Raw genomic sequence first — 26,241 nt, 5'->3', positions numbered from 1 at the left:
TGGCAGTCTTCAAGCAGTGGCTGGGCAAACTCTAGTCTGGGATGCTCTGGGCCTGTGGTGGCGAACCTTTGGCACTCCAGATGTTATGGACTACAATTCCCATCAGCCCCTTCCAGCATGGCCAATTAGTCCATTACATCTGGAGTGCCAAAGGTTCGCCACCACTGCTCTGGGCTGATCCTGCATTGAGGAGGGGGTTGAACTAGATGGCCTCTATGGCCCCCTCCCACTCTACGATTCTATAATTCTGTATTAGTTTGAATAGATGAAAAAGTCCTGAGTGATTTTTGTTCCTGGCACACACAGAGCTTAGGTGGGCGTTGTTGTGTACAGAATAGCTTTTGTACACTCTGCTGAAGTACCATATTCCGAATCTCACAAGTTAAGGGGACCAGATTCTGAATCCAACAGGAACAAGAAGGCTTTTGGGGCGACTTTCAAACATTCCTACCCCACAAACTGTGTTGATCTCTAAGGCGCTGTTGGAGTTGAACTGAGCTGTCTTAGTACAGATAAACACAACTCCCTGCTGGAACTACCAGGTTAGCCAAAGGTGCCCCCGGTGGGAGCCAAAGGCCTGTCCTGGAACACCGAGGACCCGGCCAAATGTGGTTTCTTAGACTGGCTGGATGCCTCCAAGTTCCTCCCTAGCCTGGACCCGATTCAGGCACGGTGCAGCCAGACGGCAGATGCAAGGGATGGCTTTTAAAAAGCAAACAGGAATTCTGCCCCTGTTTCCGGCCCGGCCCGGCCATTTTCCTGTGCCAAAACAGCACCCCGGGGGGGAGGGGGGGAGCTCTTTCTCGATTCCTGCTCCTCCACATGGAATATTCTGTGCACTCTTTGAAAACAAGCATGTCAAGTTGGCCTTGAGCCTCCCAGGCTGTGTCGCCCGGCTTTCTGGAATCCTCTCTGCAGAGAGCTCTGCTAAGCCGCCCCTGCCGCTGTATTTGTGCTCGTTCAATGCAATCGCATTCCAGCCAAAGCCCTTTCTGATCTCTCTGAGCTGTGTTAACTAAGCTACTGGATTTATCACCGCTCTGCATATTTCTTTTTCAAAAAGAGCAATTTCATGAGCTACCCCGAATCAGACCAGGGCAGATGCTCCCGACGGCAGCTGCTCTCCAGGGTCTCCAGGAGAAAGTTCTTTGCCAGCGAACTTCGGCAGGAGTTGCTGCTGGGGACTGATGCCTGCAAACCAGGTCCCCCCCCCCCCCAGTGCAGTGATGGAGCCTTTCCTGAACTCCAGGGTCAGACGGAAACAGAAACCTGTCAAGTCCTTTGCTGTGGGGGGCCCTCCGACCTGCTCCCAGGAAAACCTACGGTGAACCTTGATGGAGAAGCTTTCCAGGAGATCAGATTTGGGGGTAGGGGGGACGGGAGTTCAAGTCTGCTGCTTCCAAAATAGACAGGGAGAGCAGGCAAAGCAGGCTGCTTGGACCCCTTCAGGACTGCTCCTGGAGTCAAACCTGACTGCAACCTGAAAGGATCAGCAGACTCCAAGCTCCTGGACACACTTTTATCCTACCTGGGAATCAAGGTCACATGGAGAGGCCCTCCTGACGATCAGACCAATCACAGTCTGTTTGGGGGTATACAAGGGAGGGCCTTTTTTGGCCACAGTCCTGTGAATACAGAACAGCCTCTCTGGGTAGGTGAACGGGGCCCCTTCGTTTTCAATCTTCAGGAGGTGGCTGAGGACAGTTTCTATTTCTGAATGCATCTGGTTAAGCAATTAGCAGAACTGAACTGTAATTTAGACCTTGTTTTTCATCTATTTTATCCTAATCCGTGAGGAAGAAAGGTGGCAAATAAACAAATAAAACTCACGTCTGAATCAGGCAGCTTCTGCCCCTCCCCACCTACCCCCCTCCCCACCCACCCCCCTCCCCAAGCAGAATCTGCAGAAGCCAGCAAGCCCCTCACCTGCCCCACACGGCTGCCAGATACAATGGATGACCTGCCCCACCCCCGCCGCCCCCTTACCTCTCCAGAAATGCCTGGAAGGTTGTTCCTCGGAGGCTGTCACAGATTTCTTCTATGTAGGGCTAGCAGGAGAAACACAAGGAAACAAACAGGTCAGCAAAAGCACCACGGAGTCAAGTCCGACCAGGCTGAGCATGAGACCTTCGCACAACTGAACAAACACACCTGGATTCCCACCAGCATCCTCTGGAACCCCAACAGACTCCTGAGTGGCGCTTTTGTGGAGTTCTGTGAGGTGTCCTTTATCCAGAAAGGTGCCTCGATTTCCAGCTAACTGGAAAGCTGCTTTGTGCAAGTTCAGAAAAATCTGATCCATATTCAGCCACCAATATTTTAAAATCATGATTTTAGCACAGCATGTAGCAGGGGCTGAGCATTAAAGCCAGTTTTAAACTGCTGCTAAGAAGGACCAGAAGGACCAGAAGCAGTCTTGCTATGCAACCCCAGGGGTGTGAACGGGAAATGCTAGAAGGCCCAGACTGGCCCATGGCCAGCTCCCAAATGGGTCAGCACCTCCTCATCCAAGGCAGTGGGTCCTGTCCCCAGAAGACCCCACGACTCTTGCAGAGCGGATTCCCTCCCACCTTGCCAGCCCCCCTCCTTTTCTCCCCTTCCCCAGAGAACCTCTTTCAGGATGCAAAATGTGCTGCTTCCCTGGATGGATTTCACCCAGCCCAGGAAACGTCACAGTGGGCCTCTCCTAGCCTTTCCACGGGGGAAGCCCCTTTAACCTACAGGCAGACATTTTCCCTGCCAGGACGGTCAAAGTTTTTCCTGCTGCAGGCAACATTTGCTTTTCCCACCCCCATCTGACCCCCATCCCACCCACATCTGACACGCGCCCCCCCCCGTCTTTGATGCTAGACAAGCCCACCTCGACAGTAATGCGAATTCTGCTCTCTCTCCCTCTCCAATGCAAAAGACCTCTGACTTTTTAAAAACAAACATTCGTTTCTGGACACTTAAGACACTTACGAAGTTTGTTTGGGGTGTATTTTTTCAGCCAACCTGGTACTTTGAAGACTTTTCTAAAAAGTGTTGCACCCAAAGTGGGGAGGCAGTGGCTTCTGGCAACAATGGACAGCCAATCAGCACTCTGCACAGGCAGGCGAAGAAACGGCTTCTGGGTCCATAACTGGCCGGCCTTCGTGACGCTCTCCAGAGCTGCCACCTCCTGACTCAGTCAGAAAAGATCTCTGCACGCCTCTCTAAGAATGGGAGCCTGCTAGCCCACTGAGGAGGTATCCCTATAGTGTTTTGGCCTCCAAATGTCGACCCTCACCTGAAAGAGGTTGAGTGGGACTTGCTTCTTGGCCAGGTGGGACTGCACGTGATCAACAGCTTGCTTCGAGAAGGGCTGCAGGGAAAAGGGCATTTTTCAACAACGGCTTCCAGAGGGACAGAAGGAGTCGCGGCCGAGCAGCAGAGCTTGGCCCGCGGAAGGGCACAGGTTCACTCCCCCGCTAAAAGGACCAGACCTCTGGCTGAGACTCTGCCAGCCAGAGCAGGCAATGCTGCCCTCAATGGGCCAAAGGTCTGGTTCAGCAGAAGGTTGCTTCACATGTGCTGATAAATCAGTTCCGGCTGCTTTGCCCTTGGAGGGTCTGGGACAGGGGTAGGGAACCTGCGGCTCTCCAGATGTTCAGGAACTACAATTCCCATCAGCCCCTTTCAGCATGGCCAATTGGCCATGCTGGTAAACTGATAGAGCTGTGGACCTAATGGTATCAGAGAAACCCCATTGGTCCTGAAGGCGGCCAAACTGGCATTCCCTGCCAAGGCCAAAAGCAAACATTTTTTTACAGGGCTTCGTGCGGACACCGTGTCCGGAGCACAAGGAGGTTCCACTCTCCTGAGCAAGAAAGCCAAGGGGATGTTTCTCCTCCAATGCTAAAGACTCTGCAAGAGGGCTCAGAGAAGTCCCAGAGTGAGGGTGAAGCACAACAAGGCGGGGGAGGGACCGTGGCACACACACACCCCTTTGGGGTTCAGCTCTGAGGCCCAGCCTCTCAGGGAGACACCGCGATGCGTGTGAGGCAAGACAACCCAGCTCCTTCATGGCAGGACGTGTGAAGTAGATCTGCCCGGCTCCGGGCTGGGCGGTCCTCCTCCGAGTCCAGCTTCTCGTACTCTTTGATCTGCGCAGCACAAACGGTCTCTTGAACGGCTTCTCACCACGGCTCCCTCTTTACAGATCTCTGGCAGAGCGGCTGGAGCACTGGAGTGCCAGTGCCGGGGCCCAACACGGCACTGAATCCGAGCCCCAACGGCCCCCCAGGGGACATTATACTCTGGATGGATGACAGTGAGTGGCGCCCAGTGCATGAGAAAGAGACCTTTAGCACCACTGAGGCTCTGCCCAAATTGCTCTGCACCTGATGCAGCTGGATTGGTCGGCCATCCTGAATTATTTGTTCCCCAACCATGCAGAATTATCTCCTCCCCTCGTCCCAGTGCAAAGAGGCTGCCTGTCATATCCATGCATGAGTTGCTGCTCTGGCCTCATCCCTGCCAAATACACAGAAATGCTGGGGGTGGCCTCCTTAAGAGAGCGAAGCATTCTCACTCCAGCGCACTCTACACACACAAAGGGCACAAGAGTGACGGGCCCTCCCATTTTAATTTGCCTATCGGAAGATTTTTGGGGGAAATTATGTTAAAGCAGGGGTCTGCAACCTGTGGCTCCCAGATGTTCATGGACTACAATTCCCATCGATTACTACTAGCACTTAGACAGTTGGCCATGCTGGCAGGGCTGATAGTAATCCATGGTATCTGGAAACCCCAATTACAGGTCTGAATCTCTAATGTTCAAAGTTCTCATTTGCCCCTTCATGTCCCAGTGCTGCTATCTGGGGGCGGGGGGGGGGGGGCTCCCTGCAGATTTCCGCTTCCTCCTCTTGGGACTCTCAGCCAATCAGAACTGCTTCAGGCCACGGACGCTTGCCCGCCTCCCACACTTCCCTCTCAAGGTGTCACACAGTGCTGTACCCCAAGGCACAGAGGGGCAGCTGCCGTTCTCTGGGAGGGCGAGAGGAGGCACGAGGTCAACGCGGCAGCAACTGCAGCCCTGCGAACTGGCGAATGCCTCGCACAAGAGAGACTCCGCTCTCCTTCCCACACGAGGCTGCCTGGCAAAGAATGCTCTTAAACGCCAAAATTAGAAAGTGCAAGTTACCTAAGAGCAACAAAGCACACATTTGACAGCTGCGGCTGAATCACTCCCAATAAGTGTTTGATCGTGACTCACGAAGCCACAAATAAGATTCCTCGAGCGGGGAGCCTGGCCACATCTGACAATCTGCTAATCCCATTCCTTCCTTCCCTCCCTTCCTTCACTTATTTCAAGCAGGGAAACGTGCTAGGAAGTTTTAACCCGGATGCCCGGCATTTCTCAGGGCGGATCCCGCACTCTGCCCCTCCCAGCAACACCCTCCCCCACCCCCACCCACCCTTGGGTCTTCCACACCACTCTTACATCCTCATCTAACGCTGCCTGCCGACACTTCTGCACCTAGTAATGTTTAAAAGATGGCAAGAGGGAAAGAGGGAGAAATAACACCATTCCTCCGTGGAATCTGTGGCATGTTTGATTCTCTGTTTACTGCAAGGTGAGCAGAAGAAACTGATCAGAGAGGCACACCATTGCAGCGGATCAGAATGGGCCCAAAGCGAGTGCCCCTTTGTGTCAGCTGCACCTCTCCATAAGCCTTTCCCCTCCAGGGATTTACGGCCATTTCCATGACCATAAGAACGAAGGAGATCCCCTCTCGAGCATTGAAAAGGTTGATCTGCAAAGACCAGAGCAAGCCAACACCGAATGCCTGCCCCGCCCACTCCAAGGCACTGGACTCCCACCATAGTGAGCAAGACCCCTCACCTCTTCATAAAACTTCAGCTGCGGGACTCCCTCTTCCACGTCATTCAGGCAAAAGTCTTTGAACAGCAGGAAACCTGGTGTGCAAATCGGAAGTGGACAGTTAACTGAAATAGCCCAAGCAAATGAATCATCTAGTAATAATTATCCATCCCAGATAAAAACTAGGGATGCTGTGAAATTTTGCTGGCACGAGTCAAAAACCTCCACTTCAATTTTTCCTTCTTTCTGGAGAAAATCGAATCACACATCTTTTTGCTGAACCTTCTGCCCCCACCCCACCCCCCACCCAGCAGATTTTTCAACACCAGGGGGCCTTGCATGGATCTGTTCTTGCCCCCGGAAAGGGCTGCCTTCCCCAGCCTCTTGCAACCAGGAGAAGTGGCCACCAGAAGTGGAACGGATCCACGCCAGCCACCATACTATTCCCAGGTCAATCAATCAGCATTGTACATTGCAGTTAATAAATGCAGAATGGCATTTAAGCACACAATAAAAAAATGCATAAGCACGCCATCAAAAATTGATTTCAAACTGACGGATTTCATATCAAAATTGACAATGACAAGAAATCTATTTGTCTATCCCTGAGAAAATGCCACGTGAATCTCGTTTACAAATTGTTACCCGGTGCTACAAACATCAAACGTGCCAGAAAAAAAAAGGGAAGCCTGGACAAGGCAGCAGTTTGCAAACCTGGACAGATCTCACACATTCACCTTCTTGTTTTGCTTATTCCACGACTGCAAAAATGTTCCACTGGGGTTCCATTGCTCCAATGGACTATCAACAACTGCAGAGCTTGGCAAATAAATCTTGTTCACCAACAAATATGTCAATTCCTTTCACGCAGGGATACCCAGCCTATTATATTACAGCGCTCACAAATCCCATACACAGGAGAGCCTATATGCTGGCTAGATTTAACATCATGCCATCTCCGCTACATAGAGGAAGACTTAAAGGTCTTCCAAGCGATAAGAGGTTCTGTACCTGTAGCATAGGACAGCTGGATTCCATCCCACACATTCTCCTGAACTGCGTATTATACCAAGAACTCCGATCCAGCCTGCTATCCCAAAAGCTATAGACCCTATGATTGATTATACTGAATCAAGATAAAGTAGTTATACTTTTAAATGGTCCAGGATTTTTCATTGTTACTTATATAATTGGCAAAGTTTTTTTGTCAAGTTTGCTAAACTCAATGTACTTGACAAGCTGGCGAAGTTTTTTTACTATTCACTTTTTTTAACGCTGGAACTGTAGCGTTTCCGCGTAGATGAAGCGGCTGGTCAACATTTCAGCGCTGACCCGAAAACGCTAAGGAACCGTCCGCTGCGGACGGTCCATAGGAAAAGGCGGGGCGATGGTGCCGTGGGCGCCGGCCCGGTGACATGTCCCCAGGCCTCCGGCATTTTCGCCCGAGGCCTGGGGATACCTGGCCCTGCTGTAACTGCTCCAGCGGCATACGGCGAGAGTGATGTCCCCAGACACCGACGGCGGCGAAACCGAGAACAGGTAAAGATACCCGAATTGGGGAGGCGTCGATGAAGCCGCTGCCGTTAAACAAGCGGCAGCGCTTCCGCGGCGGCGTTTCCCTAAAGCGCTTCCAAGCGCTCCTGGGGAAACTTCGCCAGCTCCAGCGACCAAAGGCCGAGGGTGAAGTCGCCCGGCGAGCTCGCGATACGGCTTCATCCAGCCCCCCTGTCGCCGAATAGCAGCCTAGGCGAGGCGGTACCACCGATCTCAAGGAGCCGCCGGTATTTTACCCACGTCTTGAGGAAGCTTGGCCTGTATTTTTATATCGTGTATATGCCAATAAAGGCTTATTGAACTTAAGATCACTGGGGTTCTCTCTGCTAGCAACAGTTGCTCAGTTCTGGCCATTTACAAGGTCCTGCCAGAGTCAGAACTGTGCGTTTTCTGGGTGGACACCACCACCACAGGACTATAAGGACCCAGCACACTGTTCCATGCAGCGGCCACCCAGTTGCCCAACTGGGCATAGAGGTTGATGGTCTGCTAAAATGTTTGTGACCAAAAAAAAAATCCCAGCACGGTGACAAGAAGCCATCAATCAATGAACAGCTTTAAAAAGGGTTAGAGTGTGATGTTGACGTGTAAACAGACTTTCATAATTAGGTCACAGATGTGGAAAACCATCAGACGCTTTAAAGGATTAAGGGGGGAAAACAATATCTTATTAAGATCTAAATAAACCTCAGGAAAATGCGCTCTTAGTCCCATTCCTGTTAGCGAGAACTTATCCTTTTCAAAGCGAACAGAAGATTTTGAAGATACACATACTCACACACAATATGTACTTGACTAATACACAGTACATTTTGAACAAAATTATGCCCTTCTATGTCCACTGAAGCCAATGGGTTTAGTAGAGTATAAATACAAAAATATACTAATAAAGTAAAGCTATGCACAGCACGTTTTAAAATACTTTAGACATGCCTTTGTATACGAGGCATCTCCTGATCACCTGGAGGAATCATCTCCTGATACTGGGCCCAAGGAAGCAGAAAACTAGGAAATATGGGAAGTCTCAGTCCACGTGGGTATTTTTTTCTATTCCTAGCTCCATTTCCCAGACTTCCTGGTGTGCAGTAAACGCCCCCCCCCCCCTCAGTGCAAAAACTCTCCTGCTCACCCTTTCCCAGCAAGAGGGGCAGCCTGTCTGGACGTCCCATTACACAGGCAGCAATGCGGTAAATTTGTTTCTGCAGAATGCAGCTCCCAGCCCAGGAAGTTTCAAACCCAGTGGAGAGGAATGTGAGCCTAAAGCAAACATCTACAATCACAAAGCTTGTGAACAGGCTGAGAATGAGCACGCCACTGCCTAATCCCCTTGGGAAATGAGGGACGCGGCCATACCCAGAGAGAAGCAGACAGCCGGCGATGCGGCCTCTGCCTCCAGGCAGGCCCTAGGTAGCAAGGGGAGGGGGGCCAGGCCTCCCAAGATCTTTCAAGCGTTTCTGGACCAGAACCCTGCTTTTCTATTGCAGAACAAGACAGCGACCCGCCTGGAACGATCTCCACGGAGAATTGCAGAGTCTGAATTAAAAAACAACATGGACAGACTTCCGAGGGAACGCGTCCTCCAGAGAACAGCCCTCTACAGGGAAGGGCGACCACCCATTGGCTGAGGATGCGATGGAGCAACAGAAACGACCTGGGCACAGAACCGCGACCACAGGTTGGAGTCCAGCCAAGGACTGACCAGACGATCCACTTTTGGCGGGACGGTCCGCTAGCTAAACAATTTGTCCCACATCCCAGCGGGGTTTTCAAGTGTCCCGGTTTTTTTTGAAGGCTGCCGCTGCCTTCTTAGGAGCAAGGAGCAGTGCAACGGCTTACTCCAGCAGCGTGAAGCGCGGGAAGGCGCGCAGCCCAGCCTAGAGTGCTTCCGGTTCCTGCCCCCCTGTCACAGGCGGAAACAGGAGGCGCTTAGAAGGCTTCCTCGTGGCCGGCCATCCCAGTTTACAAAGGTGACCATCTGGTCACCTTAATCCAGCACCAGATCCCACATCAAATCTGGGCCTACGCCATGCAGAGGCTTCAAAGGGAAAATGCGTGTCCAGCATTTCAAGCGAGGCAGAGGCCAGATCCACAGCCACTGAACAGCTGGACAGAAAGGTATGTTGAAAACAGCTACCAGCTCTCTAAAAGGTACCAGCAAAAGAGCTTCATATGGAGACCCGCCCGAAGGGGAAACACACTTTTTCAAGGTCATCATTTTAGTGGCTTAAAAGCCATCATATCCACTGACAGCTGACTCAAAAGCCTCATCACAGCAGCAACATCTTTAAAATCACAAACCTACCCTCACAAGTTGTCTACAAACAACTTGTAGGCCTGCTCTTGTCTACAAGCATCAGACCAACCCCAGAGGAGCCCGAAGACTCAGCCTGTGAAATGCTTGGCCCACAAACCACACCCCCTCCCCAGGTATGCTTGGAGGCCCCAAAGCTGACCTACGGTCATGAGGAAAGAAGCCTACGGTGAATGCAGCACCACCCGACTTCTGCCTAAGCCTGGAGGTTGGGTAGAAGGAATTCCTGCCCTGCAAACAGGGACTGCCTCAGGAGTTAACAACACTGGCATAGTCTTGCGGGGCTCCTGGCTGGCTGCAGGTTCTCCCTATGTCCTGATCCAGAAAACTCGCAGCCTCGGGGTCTCACCGTAGCCCAGCGCCCAGCATCACACAGGGTGAGGTATAAATTCCAGAAAAGGATTGTTCACCCCGTGGATGGAAGGTGGGGGAAGCAGAGCTGGGCTCCAAACCATCGGAAGGCTGCTGCAGCTGGACCTGCACTCCCACAAACTCAGAAGTCCATCCGGGAAAGGAAAGTGAAGTCTCCCTTTCTGCTGTATTTGGGAAGGGCCTGGGGGTCACTGCCTGGCAGGAAAGCAAAGTGTCCACAAATCCTTGAGCAAGTATCTTACCCAACCCCAAAGGGTCTCCTCCAACCATGAGAAGATACTGGCTATCTTTTCTTTAGAAAGGGGCTTATAAATCCATTACCAAGAATGGCGGACCTGCCTGAGTTACTGCCAGCTCCAACAGGGAACTGCCCACAATCTGTGTGACGTTAACCACTTTCTGCCCCCCCCCCCCATTCCAGCAATCGTTTCTGATTATTTTTGCCCCTGAAATCCAACAGCAGAACACTCATTCCAGCATTTTTCTATTAAACCCAAAAGCCTCATTTCTAAGCCACCAAATCTCTTTTAATTAGTTACTCAGATGAGACCACCTAATCAGCAACACGCCGTTAGGACGTGTCTATTAAAAAGGCAGACACAAAACCCAAGAAAACAAGACTTTAAGGTAATGCTGGGGAGGACCAAAAGACAGTCAGAGTGACCTGAGGAATGCCCAGCATTTGCTGATGGATTTGACCAGGGCCTAGCTTTGTTGTACAAAAGGAAGACAAATATTTATGAGAAGAATATTGTAGCACTTTCAGAGCATTGTCTGCCTATCAAGGCAGGCTCATATCCGTTCCCAGGGCTGAATAAGCTATGTTGTTATCACAGCAAACACGGAAGAGGCCCGTGCAGATCGGCTGAGATGCCGCCGCCCCACGCTCCTGCGCGCATTCATCATGGGCCAGCACCATTTTCTCTGGATCTCACAGCAACCAGTGTGGACCAGGACGTAGCCACACACAGGCACCGACCCGTTTGTAAGCAACGTGGCCTCACATAATCTCTGCACCACCCAAGCCACCGAGGACGTTTCAAAGCGCACGCCCTGAACTGGGCTCCAGAGCAAATCGGGAGCCAGCGCAACTGCTGCAGTATTGGGGGTGGGGGGATCCCTATGGCTGGCCCCAACCAACAGCAGCAGTTTATTTGCAGCTTCTGGACACTCTTCAAGGGCAGCCCCGAGTGGACTGCATTGCACTGGCCTCTACACTCCTCTGGGAAGAGGGCGGGCTCTTCTGCTTCTCCTCCTGGGCAAAGCAGTGCAAACAAAGGCGGCGCTGTGGAAATAACACATTCTCGGGAGCAGATGGGCCTGCCAACAGCAGAACACTCCAGAGCCAGCCCCTCCATGCCGGCCTCGGCACGCCCTGAACCCCTTCCGACTGTGGGGCAGAAAAACACCCTAGGGTGCCAGCCCATGAACAACCGTCAGCAGAAGACTCTGGCAGGGCTCCAGCCATCTGCATGCAAAATAGCTGCTTGCTCACTTGCTCTGCCTGAGTCCTGAAATGTACGATTGGAAGCTGCCATATCAAGTCAGACCGCTGGCCCAGGGCTGACAGCTCTCTGGGGGCTGATGCAGAGGCAGGGCCTTCCCGGCACCAGCTCCAAGAGATCCTTTTGTCCGAATTGGCCCTGGGGCAATCCTTTTGCGTGCACAGTATGAGCTCCATTGCTCAGGAGACAGTGCTGGGAGTGGCACACGGGGTTAGGGCCCCGGAGAGACCTGAGCTCACTCCAAACTTCATTGGATGACTCTGGGCCAGGAACTCTGTCAGCACAGCCTACCTCACAGGGTCCTTAAGAACATAAGAACATAAGAACAAGCCAGCTGGATCAGACCAGAGTCCATCTAGTCCAGCACTCTGCTACCCGCAGTGGCCCACCAGGTGCCTTTGGGAGCTCACAGGCAGGAGGTGAAAGCAATGGCCTTAAGAACATAAGAAAGAGCCTGCTGGATCAGACCAGAGTCCATCTAGTCCAGCACTCTGCTACTCGCAGTGGCCCTGGAGTTTTTTTGCCCCAGGAGCTCTACACAGGCAGGAGGTGAAAGCAATGGCCTTAAGAACATAAGAACTAGCCTGCTGGATCAGACCAGAGTCCATCTAGTCCAGCTCTCTGCTACTCGCAGTGGCCCACCAGGTGCCTTTAGAGACTCACGTGCCCGGGGTGTGAAAGCAAGGACCTTCTGCTGCACTGCTCCGCAGCAGGCACCCTGGATGCTGCTAAGGTATTTGCAATCTCCAGATCAAGAAGGAGGATCAAGGAAGGTGGGAGCCAGGGTCGAGCTTACATATATAAATCTGTCCAAGCCCCTTTAAAATATCAGGGTTAGTGGCCATGCCACCTCACTTGTGAGAGCAAACAGAGAAGACTGAGCAGCCAGAGGAGGCAAGAATACGTCTTGGCTAGATAAGCTAGAATGGCAACTTGAGAGAGTGACTGTATGACCCAGGGCAACCCAGCAAGCTGCACTGAAAATTGAAGGAATTAGAATCTGGATCTTCCGATAAGCTTATTGGCTGACCGCCGAAAGCCACGAGGCCACACTGGCTCTCGCCCCTAAGATTAAATCCCTAGGCGTGGCATTCTAGACCTGCCTCCATTCACACGACAGCCTGTTCCAAAGACCCCTGCAAGGCCCAGTTCCAAGATATCCCCACCCCACCCCGTGTGGGACGGTGGTAGCCCCTGGTTGCATCTGCGGGAAGCGAAGAGACCAGTCCTGCCAGCTGACTGAAAGGCAAGGCAGCGCATTGTGCTCAGAGCTCATTCTTGCGGGGGGATGCAGCCCTGCACTAGGCGGGTTCCCTGTAGCCCAGAAGCAGGTTCTCCCATGGAAAAGCTTCAGGGCCACAGGTGGGGCCTTCATGCAAAAAGCCAAAGAGCAGGGGGAGGAGGCGGGCCTACAGAACCACCGAGAACCTCCACCAGGCCAGACTGGGCCTCTGGCACCCAAGTCCTGTTGAGGCGCCAACACAACAAGGCTCTGCCAAAAGCAAACAGAAGTTTGTAGGGGGTCTGTACTGAATCAGCCACTGGAGACGGACCAGCTGGGAAGGCTCAGCCGATGCAAAGGCCAGCTTCCATTTCCTTTCCTTGCGCTTCTTCCTCGGCGTCCCCAGGGAGCGGTGACATCCAGAGTCCATAAAACCCCACCTGAGAGGCAGAAACTTGGCCAAGGTCACCTTAGAAACACCTTGCCAGGGCAGGGGCCCAAAGTAGAAACACCCCCCCAGCCACCAACCCCCATCAACCTGTTTCACCAGACCAACGTGGCCACGTGGCAGAGTGGCTGGGGCTGCTGGGGGCGCTGGGCACCCCGAGACTCTGGGTCTGCTGAGACAAACCTTTGGAGTGCAGAGTTGATTGCCGCTGCAAGAGGCAGTCGCTTTGGTTTTGAGGGTGTAATTACATAATTTGAGTATTTCTTCTGTTACTTGTGACTTCTTGAAGATTTAAACACTATTAGATTATTTCAAGCCCCCTTGAAAGACCTTTGTGAAACTAGAAAATGGGCAAAGGAATTTTAAAATGCCACACTGTTGGTTTCAAAAGGCCAACTTCTTCGTTAAAATAGTCGATTTCTTTGACTTTCTGAAACAGACTCACTCACCGAGCAGATGCTTTGCATAATTTATTCAAGGGAAGAGCCAAGAGCAACTGCCACCCCCCACCCACCCCCCCACCCCCCGCAGATCCCAAACACTGTCTGGATGCGGAAGAGTGGGGGAGGGGGGAACTGGTGGGGAACAGAACACACACGCACACACAGTGCAACACAAAGTGCCCCCAGAGTAGCCAAACATTGACTACGTTGACCCACAACAGAAAGGGCATCCTATGACTTCATGTTGCTCTGTATGTGTGTACGTGTGTGTAAGACATAAATCACTAAGAATAGAATGCGTGGCGAGGACTCACTTTCAACCAATCGCCATGCAGTCCATCAGGGCCTGGTGTTTCAGCCTCCCACCCGCTCTCCCACCCCAAGAACTAGCGGAGGCCCAATTAGGGGCAACAGAGAGAAGCACCAACTGGCCCACACCCCCAACATGAGTTTAAATCCCTCCCAATTATATAAAGTGTTCCCTGACAATGAACTCTGGAAGGGACTCCCGCTCTGGCTGCGCGGGTGAGCACTGTGCCAGGGATAGGGGTGGGGGGCAACCAAGGACCCCTTGCTGAAGTTGGGGGAAAGGAGGCAGGCAAGCACCACGCCAGCAGGGGGGGCTCAGGGGGAAAGTGAGCAGAGAGCCAATGATGGGGGTGGGGGGGTGGAGGCAGAGAGCCAAAACAAAAGGTAGTAGAGAGGGAAGATAATGCTTGGGGGAGGGGAGCAGAAAAGATGGGAAAGGAAAATGGACAGGGAGGAGGAGACGGGGAAAGACAGTGAGTGAGTGAGTGAGTGAGTGAGTGAGTGAGTGAGTGAGTGAGTGAGTGAGTGAGTGAGTGAAATTAGTGGTAGGTGGGGTGGGTAGGTAGGTGAGTGAGTGTAGGTGAGTGAGTGAGTGAAGTGAAATTGAAGTGAGGTAGTGAGTGAAGTGAAATTGATGAAGTGGAAGTGAGTGAGTGGAAGTGAGAGTGAGATGATGAAATGAGTGAGTGAGTGAGTGAGTGAGTGGGTGGGTGGGTGGGTGGGTGGGTGCAGCAGAAAGAGAATTTTCCCAGAAATACAACTGATGTTCAGAGTACAGATCCCACCTCACTGCTTTTGTGTGTGTGTGTGTGTGTGTGTGTGTGTGTGTGTGTGTGTGTGTGTGTGTGTGTGTGTGTGTGTGTGTGTGTGTGTGTGTGTGTGTGTGTGTGTGAGTGAGTGTGTGTGTGTGTGTGAGTGTGTGTGTGTGTGTGAGTGAGTGAGTGAGTGAGTGTGTGAGTGAGTGTGTGTGTGTGTGTGTGTGTGTGTGTGTGTGTGTGTGTGTGTGTGTGTGTGTGTGTGTGTGTGTGTGTGTGTGTGTGTGTGTGTGTGTGTGTGTGTGTGTGTGTGTGTGTGTGTGTGTGTGTGTGTGTGTGTGTGTGTGTGTGTAAGGTCTCCCTGGTATTGGGGAGGGGCTTTTGTTTGGGTGCCTCTACAGCCTTCCGGACTCACTTCTGAGCACAGGCCAGGAGATCTCCTCCCCATGGCGAAGATGTCCGCCCTTACCACAACTTTGCCCACTGCCCAACCCCAAATGTGGTCAGTCCCACGTGGCTCCCCATACTAAAGATCCACTCAGGCATTTAGGGCAATGGGTCCCAAAGCCAGTGGGGCAGGAAGAGAAGCTGAAAGCAGCCACGAACGAGTCTTGAGGGGAGGGCGGCGGAGTGGGCAGGCCAGAGGAAGCCAGGGTCAAGCTGGAGAGGTTTTTCTCAGGGAGAATATCTGCGCCCCGTGTTCCCAAAATGTCGAGAAACGCAGGGTCTTGCTGCGCCACTTACCAATCTTCTGATTGAAGATCTTGTCAAAGGCTAATTCTCCTCTTTCCTCCAGATACTTTTGCATGACGCTGCGGATACTGAAAGAGAAAACACAGCAAAGGGATTACTTCTTGCTGCCCGAAACGCAAAACACAAAGATGCAGGGAGTCCATTGCAAGGCCTCTCCGTTGCCACTGGGGCAGGCTCCACTTCACGGTTACAAACGCCACTCTCCTTCAGCCTGGCCTACCTCACAGGGCTGCTGTAAGGGCAGAATGGGAAAGGAGAGCCATCTTTGCTCCCCTGAGTTTCTTGCAGGATAAAAATGAATGTGTACACAGCGTGCTGCAAAATTCCACGGAACAGAATCCGGGCCAGGGTCACAAGGGACATGTATAATGGGGGCAACTGAGTGCCAGAGGCTGCTCCACACTGGCAGGTTCAGACAGGGCGCTCCCCCTAGTAATGCTCATGCCCCCCCCCCCCCACCACAGGAGAGGCCTTTTCTTCACTGACTGAAGGCCACCAGCTGAGAGGTCTGGCTAGAGGCATCGCCCCATTCATCTCTCTAATGAATCGCAAAGGGCTTATTTGCTCTACCAAGTGCACGCAGGGTCCCCAGCGAGAGGCCTACAAGGCAAAAAATATCCCACAATTCCCCCTTCTAGCCATTAAAGGGATTGACTTGGGGGAACCCCACTGCTTTTCAATTATAAGAAGTAAGCACCACTGAGCACCATCTCGGAAAGGACGGATCTCCAACCTCCCAGAAGATAGCAGGAGATCCAAGGAGAGCTGGAATTGGGCTAACAGCACTTTGGCCGCTGTAGCAGCCTGGAAGGCGGGAGGCTCCAAAGGGAGGCTGGGGAGAGAAGCTTCTTTCCTTCTTTCCTTCCTTCCTTCCTGCCGGCTGTCTGGATGGATCCTTCACCAGCCATGATAATTAGACCTTGCTCTCCCCCACCATGTCCTGGCGGCGCAACTGCATGACCAATTACGTCAGCCACACGTGCAGGTAGCTGCAATCGGTGCTACTGACGCACAGCCAAAATGCCAAAGAAAACACCTTTTCCAAAGATCTGTGTAGATCGAGAGAACACAAACATGCTCAGCTGACCGCACCGTTGCTACTGGGAAATCCTGCATGCTTGTGAGACGCAGACACTCTGGGGATGGCCCTCAGATCCTAAAGATGCCGCAGGATTAACTTGGTCTTCCACCAGTGCCCATGAAATGAGGGGTGCTGCTGTAACAGAGCACCCTGACAATTCCAGAAAGGGAAGACCAAGCCGTCCTTCCCGGACCCCAAGCACCACAGGGCTTCACACCCTCACACACGCATCACGCACTGCCTCTGAAAGTGAGGAGACCAACAACAGCTAACAGCCTCCTAGCTCCATGAGGAACTAACTGAAGTTTGTGGACTGGTTTCAAGAACAGCCCCAAAGACAGCTTGTTGCAGTAATCTAACCTAGAGGAAACCACCAGAGCACGGATGACGTGGTGAGGTCCTATTACTGTTCTTGCCTTAATGGAGCCCCTAACAGGCAGGAAGTCCCACAGTTTGTCCCTGGAGTCTCCAGGCAAAGGGCCTCAAGTTGCTGGGAGTTGTCCACTGAAGAGCTGCTGCCCCACACAGAAAGCAGTCCTCAGCCAGAGGGCCAGGCCAGGCCAGGCCGCTTCGTGAGCCGTTCCTAATGCCCCCCCTGCAGTACGTGCCTCAGCCTGGCTGTGCGAGGACACTCCCACCCATCAGTCACTGGGGCAGCTGCTGCATAGGCTGGGGAATGCAAGAGCCAACCTGAGCTGTCCACACCAAACACACCCAAAGGTGCACCATGCTCTGAGAAGGAAGGCTTTAGCACATGACTCTGTCACAGACTGGGGAGGGTAAGCCACCAACCCAGGGAGTGGCCCCTTGCTGCACGGGGCAAGTGGAGCCCCTGACCAAACACAGCCCCCACCCCCACCCCAGGTCAGCAAACATGCGACTCTGCAAACTGCAACTCCTGCCATCCATACCTCCATCAGCACAGCGAGGGCACAACTTGAATCCAGATCTCCCCCACTCAGACTCTGAGCTCAGCTGCTGGACCAGACGGACAGAAGCAGCATCCCAGAAAGGAGCTGATTTTGAAGGCATGAGAAAGGCAGGCGGGATTGTTTGCCTTCCACTAATGCATCCCACGGGAAAGTTTTCTGGCTCTCTCATTCCAGCTAATTAGTCTCATAAAGTCCACTCAATATTGGGGGGGGGGGGGGGATGAACACGGCTGGCAACAGCTTCCCAGAAATGCTGGTTAAAAAGTGGGAGGGGAATGAATAGCAATTGTGTCTTGAAGCAGAATTCAGTTCTGATGGCTTTTCCAACCTGACCCATTGCCCCCCGAGCGAAAACAACAGCAATCCCCGTCCGGACCATCAGCAAACAGGCGAGGTTGCTCTGTCTTCACAATCGGACCACAAATTGCACCTGTTGGTTGGGTTTGGGGGGCGGGGAGTTGAATTCAGACCTGTGGTGTGGGGCACACACCACGTCGACCTCCCAGCCAGTCTCATAAGCTCAGGAGTTCATTTACTCAAACGAATAATTTCCTCCATCCAATATGCATGCTGTTCTCTCCACAAAGTGGGTGTGTGTTTTATTTGCGGAATTTATCGTCCGCCTTTCTCACTGCGGCTCCAGCAAACGACGCTGTTTAACTCCACGCAGACATCAGACCGAGACATCTAAATAGTCAGTGTTCTCGGCCTGGGACCGGTGCAGTCTGAAACAATGGATATCTGACTTGCAGAACTACAAGGCAAAAGCAAGCGGAGAATTCCTACCGGACCCAACTGCCAACATACCGACTTTCAAGTTAAGCAAACCCTTTTCAATCATTTCTCAGTCGAAAGAGGACTTCTTGTGATTTCCCCAAAACCCTTGTACTTCTCACCAAAAGGAAAGCTTTGGATATTGGGGTTCAGTTAATTATTTAACTTAAGTTCTAACCCACGACAATCTCCATGTTTCCTTTGGGATCCAATGAACACGGGCTTTGGCTTTAATTACCACCCCCTCAACAAAAGTTCCAGAAGCTTCGGCGGCCCTCTCCTCTTGCCAAGATTCACGGAGGGGAAGTGACAAAAATAAACCTCCAAATGGTCATATTAGGAAGTAGTGACAAGCTGTGTGCCTGAAACAGGGTGGGATTAAAATAGGATGCTCTGGTCCATTTCTTTCCTTCTCTTCCTTTCACTCGAAAGCTCACCAAATCTTGCTTAGATGGCATGGAGACAGGGCAATACTTCCCTCTTGTGCACCCTTAGCCTAAGAGGCACCAAAGAGACAACGGGGCCTGCCCCCCAGAAACACCATCATCCAGTGATTCAGACGGCCCTTCAAGCACCTCTTTGGCTTTAGATATCCATTCCACAGCAACAGGAAGAGGCTAGACCAACATTGGTCTCTGATGCTGCCATTACCTCAGGCAAGGAGGACTTCCCCAGGTTTCCATGCCTGCAACATCTGATGCCTCCTTAGAACAAGGAGCATTAGGGGGCTTCACTGAGGTATGGCTGAACAAGAAGCAACGGTGACCAGGGGTGCAAGCAGCAGTGGCGTAGTGGCTAAGAGCAGTGGCTAAGAGCAGGTGCACTCTGATCTGGAGGAACCGGGTTTGATTCCCAGCTCTGCCGCTTGAGTTATGGAGGCTTATCTGGGGAATTCAGATTAGCCTGTGCACTCCCACACACGCCAGCTGGGTGACCTTGGGCTAGTCACAGCTTTTCGCAGCTCTCTCAGCCCCACCCACCTCACAGGGTGTTTGTTGTGAGGGGGGAAGGGCAAGGAGATTGTAAGCACCTTTGAGTCTCCTGCAGGAGAGAAAGGGGGAATATAAATCCAAACTCTTCTTCTTCTTCTACCAGGCTTAACTGGTGAACCAGCGGCAGCCCTCCTTGGGCTGACGAGATCTTGCCACTGGAGAACATGCTCTGGTAACACCTAGACTGGATTACTACAATGTGCTACACATGGGGCTGCCCTTGAAGACTGTCCAGAAACTACAGTTGGTACAGAATGCTGCGGCCAGAGTGTTCACTGGAGTGGGTTGTAGGGACCATATCACTTCATCTACAACAGCTTCCGATGTGCTTCCAGGTTCAATTCAAGGTGCTGGTACTGACCTTCAAAGCCCTAACCCTAACCCATACACTTTAGGCATCTTTGAAGGCCCTGCTTCAGTTGCCACCACCTTCTGAATATAACCCGAGACAGGGCCTTCTCTGTCGTAACACCAAACGTTTAGAACAGCCTCCCCCGAGAGACTCGCCTGTCTCCCCCTCTCAGTGTCGTTCATCAGTTGTGTCTGGCAAACCTCCAATAACGATGACTGGCCCTCCTTCTGGCCCTCCTTCTAGTTCAGCTTATGTGTTTTAAATTCAATTATTTTGTAATTTTAACTGTATTTTTAATTGCCTGATTTATTAACGTTTTCCTCCTTGTGGACCCTGATTGAATGGAAAGATGGCATAAATATGTCCTAAATAAATTCGGCAGCATCTAGTGCTCGCTGCAACGTTCCTTTGCAAGAGGGGACGCCAGCGGAAGACATTGTAGTCTCAAGGCCGGAGAGAGGGGGAAGCCAACGGCTCCAGACATCTTCACCAGCCCTTCATTCTTACACATCCCTCCCGGGCAGCACAGAAGATGTTTCACAAGACTGGCCGCTTCCCCGAGAGCGTGTCAAAATTTCCTTAATACTGTCCCTAAAGGATTCACAACAGCCGGGTCCCCCTGGGGCATTTCCCAAGAGATAATTAATTACCTGTAATCTGATTAGGAGTCCACACAAGAAGCCGACAGGGACCGTGGCTCTGAGCACCTACAGAAAAGTCTCAGCACATGGGGGGGGGGGGGCAGAATGATCCCCAGAAGAGGTCGCTGCAGTCTGCCCTTCTGGGATCCAGGCTCACTGTCCTCTCGAGCACAGGCCGTTTCTCACCTGGCTCCCTCCCTTGGCACTGGGGCTGGCTGCAACGTCTGGGGCCCCAATCCACCCACCACGTGCGCCACCATCACCAGAACACAACTTCTTCACGGCTTTTGCAGGCCACGAAAAAAATGCTGACAACAGGGAGGGTGGCAAGAAATAAAACTGTACTCTTGGAAAATAAGCACTGAGTTTGGTGGAAGGAAGAGATAGCCTCACACACACACACACACACACACGCACGCACGCACGCACCCTGACTATCCCCAGGAGAGCTGTTCTACTGGAGGGGGAGGGGGAAGCCAGTGGCCCCAGCACAGAAGCGGCTGCGCCCTTGGCTTCTCATCCCTTTGCTCTACATGGGACATGGACAGGACTGGCAGCTCTGTGCGCAGACAAGGACTGGGGACACAAAATGGAACACGTGTCCCAAGGGAGGGCGAGAGGCAGGAAGCTCAAGGCCAGAGAGTCTCCAAGGCTGTGACCTTCTGGCGTGGGAGCGCTGAGAAACCAGCTCAAATCCCGGCTGAGACCACCCCCAGTCTCAAATATCCTGCAGGACCCCCGGAAGACAGGTATGCCAGGGTGGGAGCAGGGTCGGTGTGTTGCAGCCCAGAGGGCCAAGACACTCTGCTACAGGGGCCCACAGAAGTTTTTGCCACCAGCCATTGTTGGACTGGAGCCAGTCATGCCCAACCACTTCCACGAGGGATTCCGGGCTCACACAACGCCCTGTTTACACTGAGCTGTGACTCCCCCACCTCCATGCAAAACAAGTACAAAACTGCTCAGCAAACACACCAGTGCAACACCACCTGCACTGCAAATTTCCACTCTGCTTGGCACAAACAGCAGTTTAAACCAGACACCACACACCCCATGGGTGGCTCTGCCCAGTCAGCGCCGTTCCGACATTTGGCCTCTTCAGACCCTTTTCTGTCCTTCCACAAGACCCCGTCCTTCATGCAGAAGGCCTGGAAACAGCCCCTGCCCGTTCTCCTCGTTTCTTCTCAGGCCTCCCAAGACCACTCTCCACCGTCCGCCCACTCCGCTCCCCAGAGACCTTCCTGGGGACTTCTTCCAAAATAAAAGTGGCAATTTCTGCAGCACTTCCTCCTGTTGCTGAGTTTTTCCCCAAAAGCTCTCTGGCGGCTCAGAGGGAGAAAAATGGAGTGAAAAATAGAATCATAGAGTTGGAGGATGCCAGAAGGGCCACCAACTCCAACCCCCTGCCGTGCAGGAACACACAGTCAAAGCACTCCTGACATGTGGCCATCCAACCAGCCTCTCTTTAAAAACCTCCAAAGAAGGAGACTCCACCACTCTCCAAGGCAGTGAATCCCACTGTTGAACAGCCCTGACAATCAGGAAGTTTTTCCTAATGTTTACGTGGAATCTCTTTTCCTTCACCTTGAACCCATGACTCCTGGTCCTAGTCTCTGGAGCAGCAGAAAACAAGCTTGCTTCCTCACCGACATGACACCCCTTCAAATATCTAAACATGACTATCATGTCACCTCTTGACCTTCTCTTCACCAAACTAAACATGCCCAGCTCCCCAAGTCTCTCCTCGTAGGGCATGGACTCCAGACCTTTGACCATTTTGGTTGCCCTCCTCTGGACCCGTTCCAGCTTGTCAATATCCTTCCTGAATTGCGGTGCCCAGAACTGGACACACTATTCTAGGAGATGTCTAACCCAGTGGTTCTCAACCTTCCTAATGCCGCAACCCTTTAAAACAGTTCCTCATGTTGTGGTGACCCCCAACCCTAACATTTATCCATTTTACAGATGGAGAACACTGATACAGAGAGTCTTAGGCGATCCCTGTGAAAGGGTCGTTCGACCCCCAAAGGGGTCCCGACCCCCAGGTTGAGAACCACTGGTCTAACCAATGCAGAATAGAGAGGTACAAATACATCCTTCGATCTTGATACTATACTCCTATTGATACAGCCCAAAATTGCATTGGCTTTCTTGGCCGCTGCATTACACTGCTGACTCATGTTAAGTTTGTGGTCCACTAAGACTCCCAGATTCCTTTCACATGTAAGAGTGGAGGAAAAGATGCCAAAAACTCCAATGTGGACACACCACAGCAATGAGTGCAAAATGTGGAACCCTCCTCCTCGTAGCCTAACTCAGCCCAAACATGCTTGCATATGATGGGGGGGGGGGGCAGCTAGCCCTTGCAAAGTCCAAGGAATCACCTGATCCTTGGATCTCCCCAATCTAAAAAGCCAGCCAGGCGAGAAGGCCCAGGTATGGGTAAACGGGGCTGTTGCTGTACTGCCCGGAGAAGAGTAGAAGGATCTGCCAGCAGAAGGGGAGGGGGGGGGATAGAAATCTGCAAAAATGTAGCAAGAGGTCTTTAGGGGGGAGCAGGAGCTGGGGGGAAGCCACGGAGACAGAAGCCACAGAGGCGCAGGGGTTGTCTTGGATGCACACGGCCTACCACAGCAAGGCAAACACGTGGGGGTCCAAATGAGGATGGCCTTTGGCCAGGCCAACAGCCCGAGGGCAGGCAGCCGTGGATGCAGCCCAAGGGCACACAAATGGGGACCCCACCAGACAAGCTCGGCAGCCACAAATACGACCCAGCATTCTTCCTTATGAAGTGCAGGACCCGGATGCTCCCTCAAGGCCAGGAGATCCAGCAAGACACATCAGCCATGCAGGAGGGGCATTGTTTTCAGCAAGCGGGGGGGGGGGGGGGGGGGGGGGGCCGGCAAGCTGTGCAGCACAAGAGCAATATGGAGGGGGGGATACCAGGAGGGCTGCTTTCTGGGGGCGGGGAGAGGGGGATACTCTGCCTGTGGGCATCCTAACAGGGACATATCTGGAGGGAGAGCCAGATTTTGGGACAACCTGCCCTCAGTCATCGCCCATTCGTGGTTCAGCAGTTGAGAGTGGGAGGGCTCTAATCCGGACAACGGGGCTTGATTCCCGACTTCACCTCCTGAGTGGCGGACTCTAATCTGGTGGACTGGATTTGTTTCCCTGCTCCTCCACATGAAGCCTGCTGGTGACCTTGTGCTAGTCACAGTTCTCTCTGAACTCTCTCAGCCCCACCTGCCTCGCAAGGGGTGTCTGTTGTGAGGAAAGGAGTTTGTGAGTCGCCTTGAGTCTCCTTACAGGACAGAAATGGGGGCGGGGGGGGGAGGAGGTATAAATCCAAACTCTTCTTCTGTTCCCCCCCATTCTCCTGGGCTGCTGAAGGGATCAAATTTTGATTGGGGGGTGGGGGGTGGGGGTGTTAATGTTACCAGAAGGCAGAAAGTCTTTAAGTTGGGTGGTGATGGGTGCTAAGATGGAGGCAGGGTGTGTGGGTGTGTGGAGGGGGGGGGTTGAGTGGCTCTTCCCCTCTCCTTCCACCCTCGGGGCCCCCTTCGTCGGGGGCTGGAGGAGGGTCCCCCGCGTCAAATGTGGGGTGGGGGGGAGGTTCTTCGGGGTGCTGGGAGCGGTGAGCCCGGTCAGGAACCCCTTCCTCTCCCGCCCGCCGCCCGGCTGCGGCTCACCTGGGCTCGGGCAGGACGATCTTCTTGCTGGCGCGGGCGGCAGGTGAGCTCTTGCTCTTCTCCATGGCCATCAGGTAACTCACATCGGCCAGGACCGCCTCCAGGTCGGCCATCTTGACCCCGTCGGCCGGGGGGGCCCCCAACTGCGCCCCGCAAGGACGCCCCAGACGCCCCCTCCCCCCCCCGCCTCAGCCCATCTCAGCCCCCACCCCCAACCGACGGAGAGGCTGGCCTTGAAGGGCCCCGCCCGGCCGGGGCTGGTGCCGCTGCTGCTGGAGACGGGCGGCGGGTTGTTGGGGGCGCGCGGTTAGTCCCGGGGGGCCAGGACCCCCCCTCGCAGCGCCCCCTGGAGGCGCCCCATCGCCCGCCGCCGCAGCCGCCGCAGCCCCCTCCTCCCCGCCGCCCTCAGCGCTCTTCTGCCGGGCAGGGCCGGGCGGCCGCGGGGGGGCCCATGACGGCAACGGACCCACGCCCAGCCGCGCCGCCCCAACCGCCCCTGCGAGGGAGGGACGGACGGACGGACGGACGGACGGAGGGGGGGGGGGGCTTCCTGGCCCGGCTCAGGCGGCGGCGGCGGCGGCGGCGGCTGCTCCTGCTGGACTCGCCTCCGACGCGCAGCCTGAAGCGGAGCCGCTCCGGAACGGGAGGCGGAGGGGCCGGCCCAGCCCCCGCCCACCACGCCGGATTACGAGCCCCCGCCCGGCCCGCACCGCCGAGGCGAGGGGAGGGGGCTGGGCACGGCTGGGGAAGCAGTGCGTGGGGGGGGGGGCACGACAGCCCGGTCCCAGGGGCGCTCTCTCTCTCTCTCTCTCTTCTGGCCCCCCACCCCAGTGGGAAAACAAAGATCGGGACTGGTCAGAGCTGGGAGCGCCCTGCCGGGGGGAGGGAAACAGCCTCAGGTAAGGAAGCGAGCGGGGGAAGGCAGGGCGGGGGGGGGGGGCGACAGCCAGTCCCAGGGGGCGCTCTCTCTCTCCTCTCCTCTCGCTGGCCCCACAGTGGGAAGCAAAGATCGGGACTGGTCCAGGCTGGGAGGCGCCCTGCCGGGGAGGCTGGCCTGGGCAGGGAAGCGAGCGGGGGAAGGCAGGGCGGGGGGGGGGGGCACACGGGGAATTTGCAGTTTCCTGCAGTCTTTCCAAAACCAGCAACAAAAACCCCCAGAGAGAGAGAGAGAGAGGAGTCGTCCTTTGTCTTTCCTAATGGCCGGGAGGCACACGGGAATTTGCGGTTTTCTGCAGTCTTTCCAAACAGCAACAAAAACCCCAGAGAGTCGTCCTTGTCTTTCCCTGGGGCGGGCACATCCCTCTGCCTGGGGTCGGTTCCCATAAATGCACCCCTTGGGATGAAGCAGCATCCTGGTACTGGAGGCAGTCACAGCTCCGCCGCTGGTTCTGGGCTCCCTTCAGCCATTCTGTAACCATGGGCATGGGGGGAGGCAGGGGCACTGCTGGCAGCATTTGACACCTGCTGTTCAGGGCAGAGGTGGTGCCCAGGTGGTTCCGCGGCCTGGAAGTGCTGCCAGGCCTGGCCTGTGATGCTTCCGGCCATGTGCAGAAGTTTCCAAATGCAGACTGCAGAGTCACATGGAGCCAGACGGCAGTCCACTCTCCAGGGTCGGGTCTTTCCAATCCACTCCTGCCTGGTCCCTTTAACTGGAGCTGTCGGGGACTGAACCGGGGATTTTCTGTATGCCTAGTTGATGCTTTAACACTGAGCCCCAGCCTCTCCTAACCACATCTGGTCATGTACCAAATCTGTCCTCCATATTCAAATGGTGGGTGCTTGGTGCTAAGCCATGGGGTCCTGGATCAATTGACCAATATTCTAACAAAAGTTCTCAAACCCTCAACTTTCTACTGCACGCCACCTAACAAATACTGAATACCGCTGCATGTCAGTTTAGATAATGCATACACCACTTCTCCAGAAACGGTCTCAATGCAGTTCACAAGATAAAAAGAATATAGTAAAATTATAAAAACATCAACCATAAAATTATCAACAATAAAATAGGTCCCGCCACAGACTGTAGAACTAGGGGCAGATCACAAGAGCAGGTTTTTTAAAAAAGAAGGAGTAGGAGGAGTAGGAGGAGTTTGGATTTATATCCCCCCTTTCTCTCCTGCAGGAGGCTCAAAGAGGTTTACAAGCTCCTTGCCCTTCCCCCCTCACAATAAACACCCTGTGAGGTGGGTGGGGCTGAGAGAGCTCCGAGAAGCTGTGACTAGCCCAAGGTCACCCAGCTGGCGTGTGTGGGAGTGTA

General features: G+C 53.6%; 1 protein-coding gene across 1 annotated transcript in view; it reads right to left on the bottom strand.

Moving 5' to 3' along the window:
- The window catches only part of GRK3 (G protein-coupled receptor kinase 3), a 45,018-nt gene extending 20,398 nt beyond the window's left edge, over positions 1–24,620 (bottom strand). The window contains 7 exon segments of the mRNA XM_048514031.1: positions 1,987–2,048; positions 3,269–3,343; positions 4,016–4,069; positions 4,071–4,124; positions 5,867–5,940; positions 15,509–15,585; positions 23,982–24,620. Of these exon segments, the coding sequence (XP_048369988.1) occupies positions 1,987–2,048; positions 3,269–3,343; positions 4,016–4,069; positions 4,071–4,124; positions 5,867–5,940; positions 15,509–15,585; positions 23,982–24,094 (509 nt within the window). The 5' untranslated portion in view covers positions 24,095–24,620.
- Between the last annotated feature and the right edge of the window lie 1,621 nt (positions 24,621–26,241).

The sequence above is a fragment of the Sphaerodactylus townsendi genome, linkage group LG13 (assembly GCF_021028975.2).
Source record: "Sphaerodactylus townsendi isolate TG3544 linkage group LG13, MPM_Stown_v2.3, whole genome shotgun sequence".
NCBI lineage: Eukaryota > Metazoa > Chordata > Lepidosauria > Squamata > Sphaerodactylidae > Sphaerodactylus > Sphaerodactylus townsendi.
The sequence above is the reverse complement of the archived record's forward strand: the minus strand, read 5'-3'. Positions and strand labels throughout refer to the sequence as shown.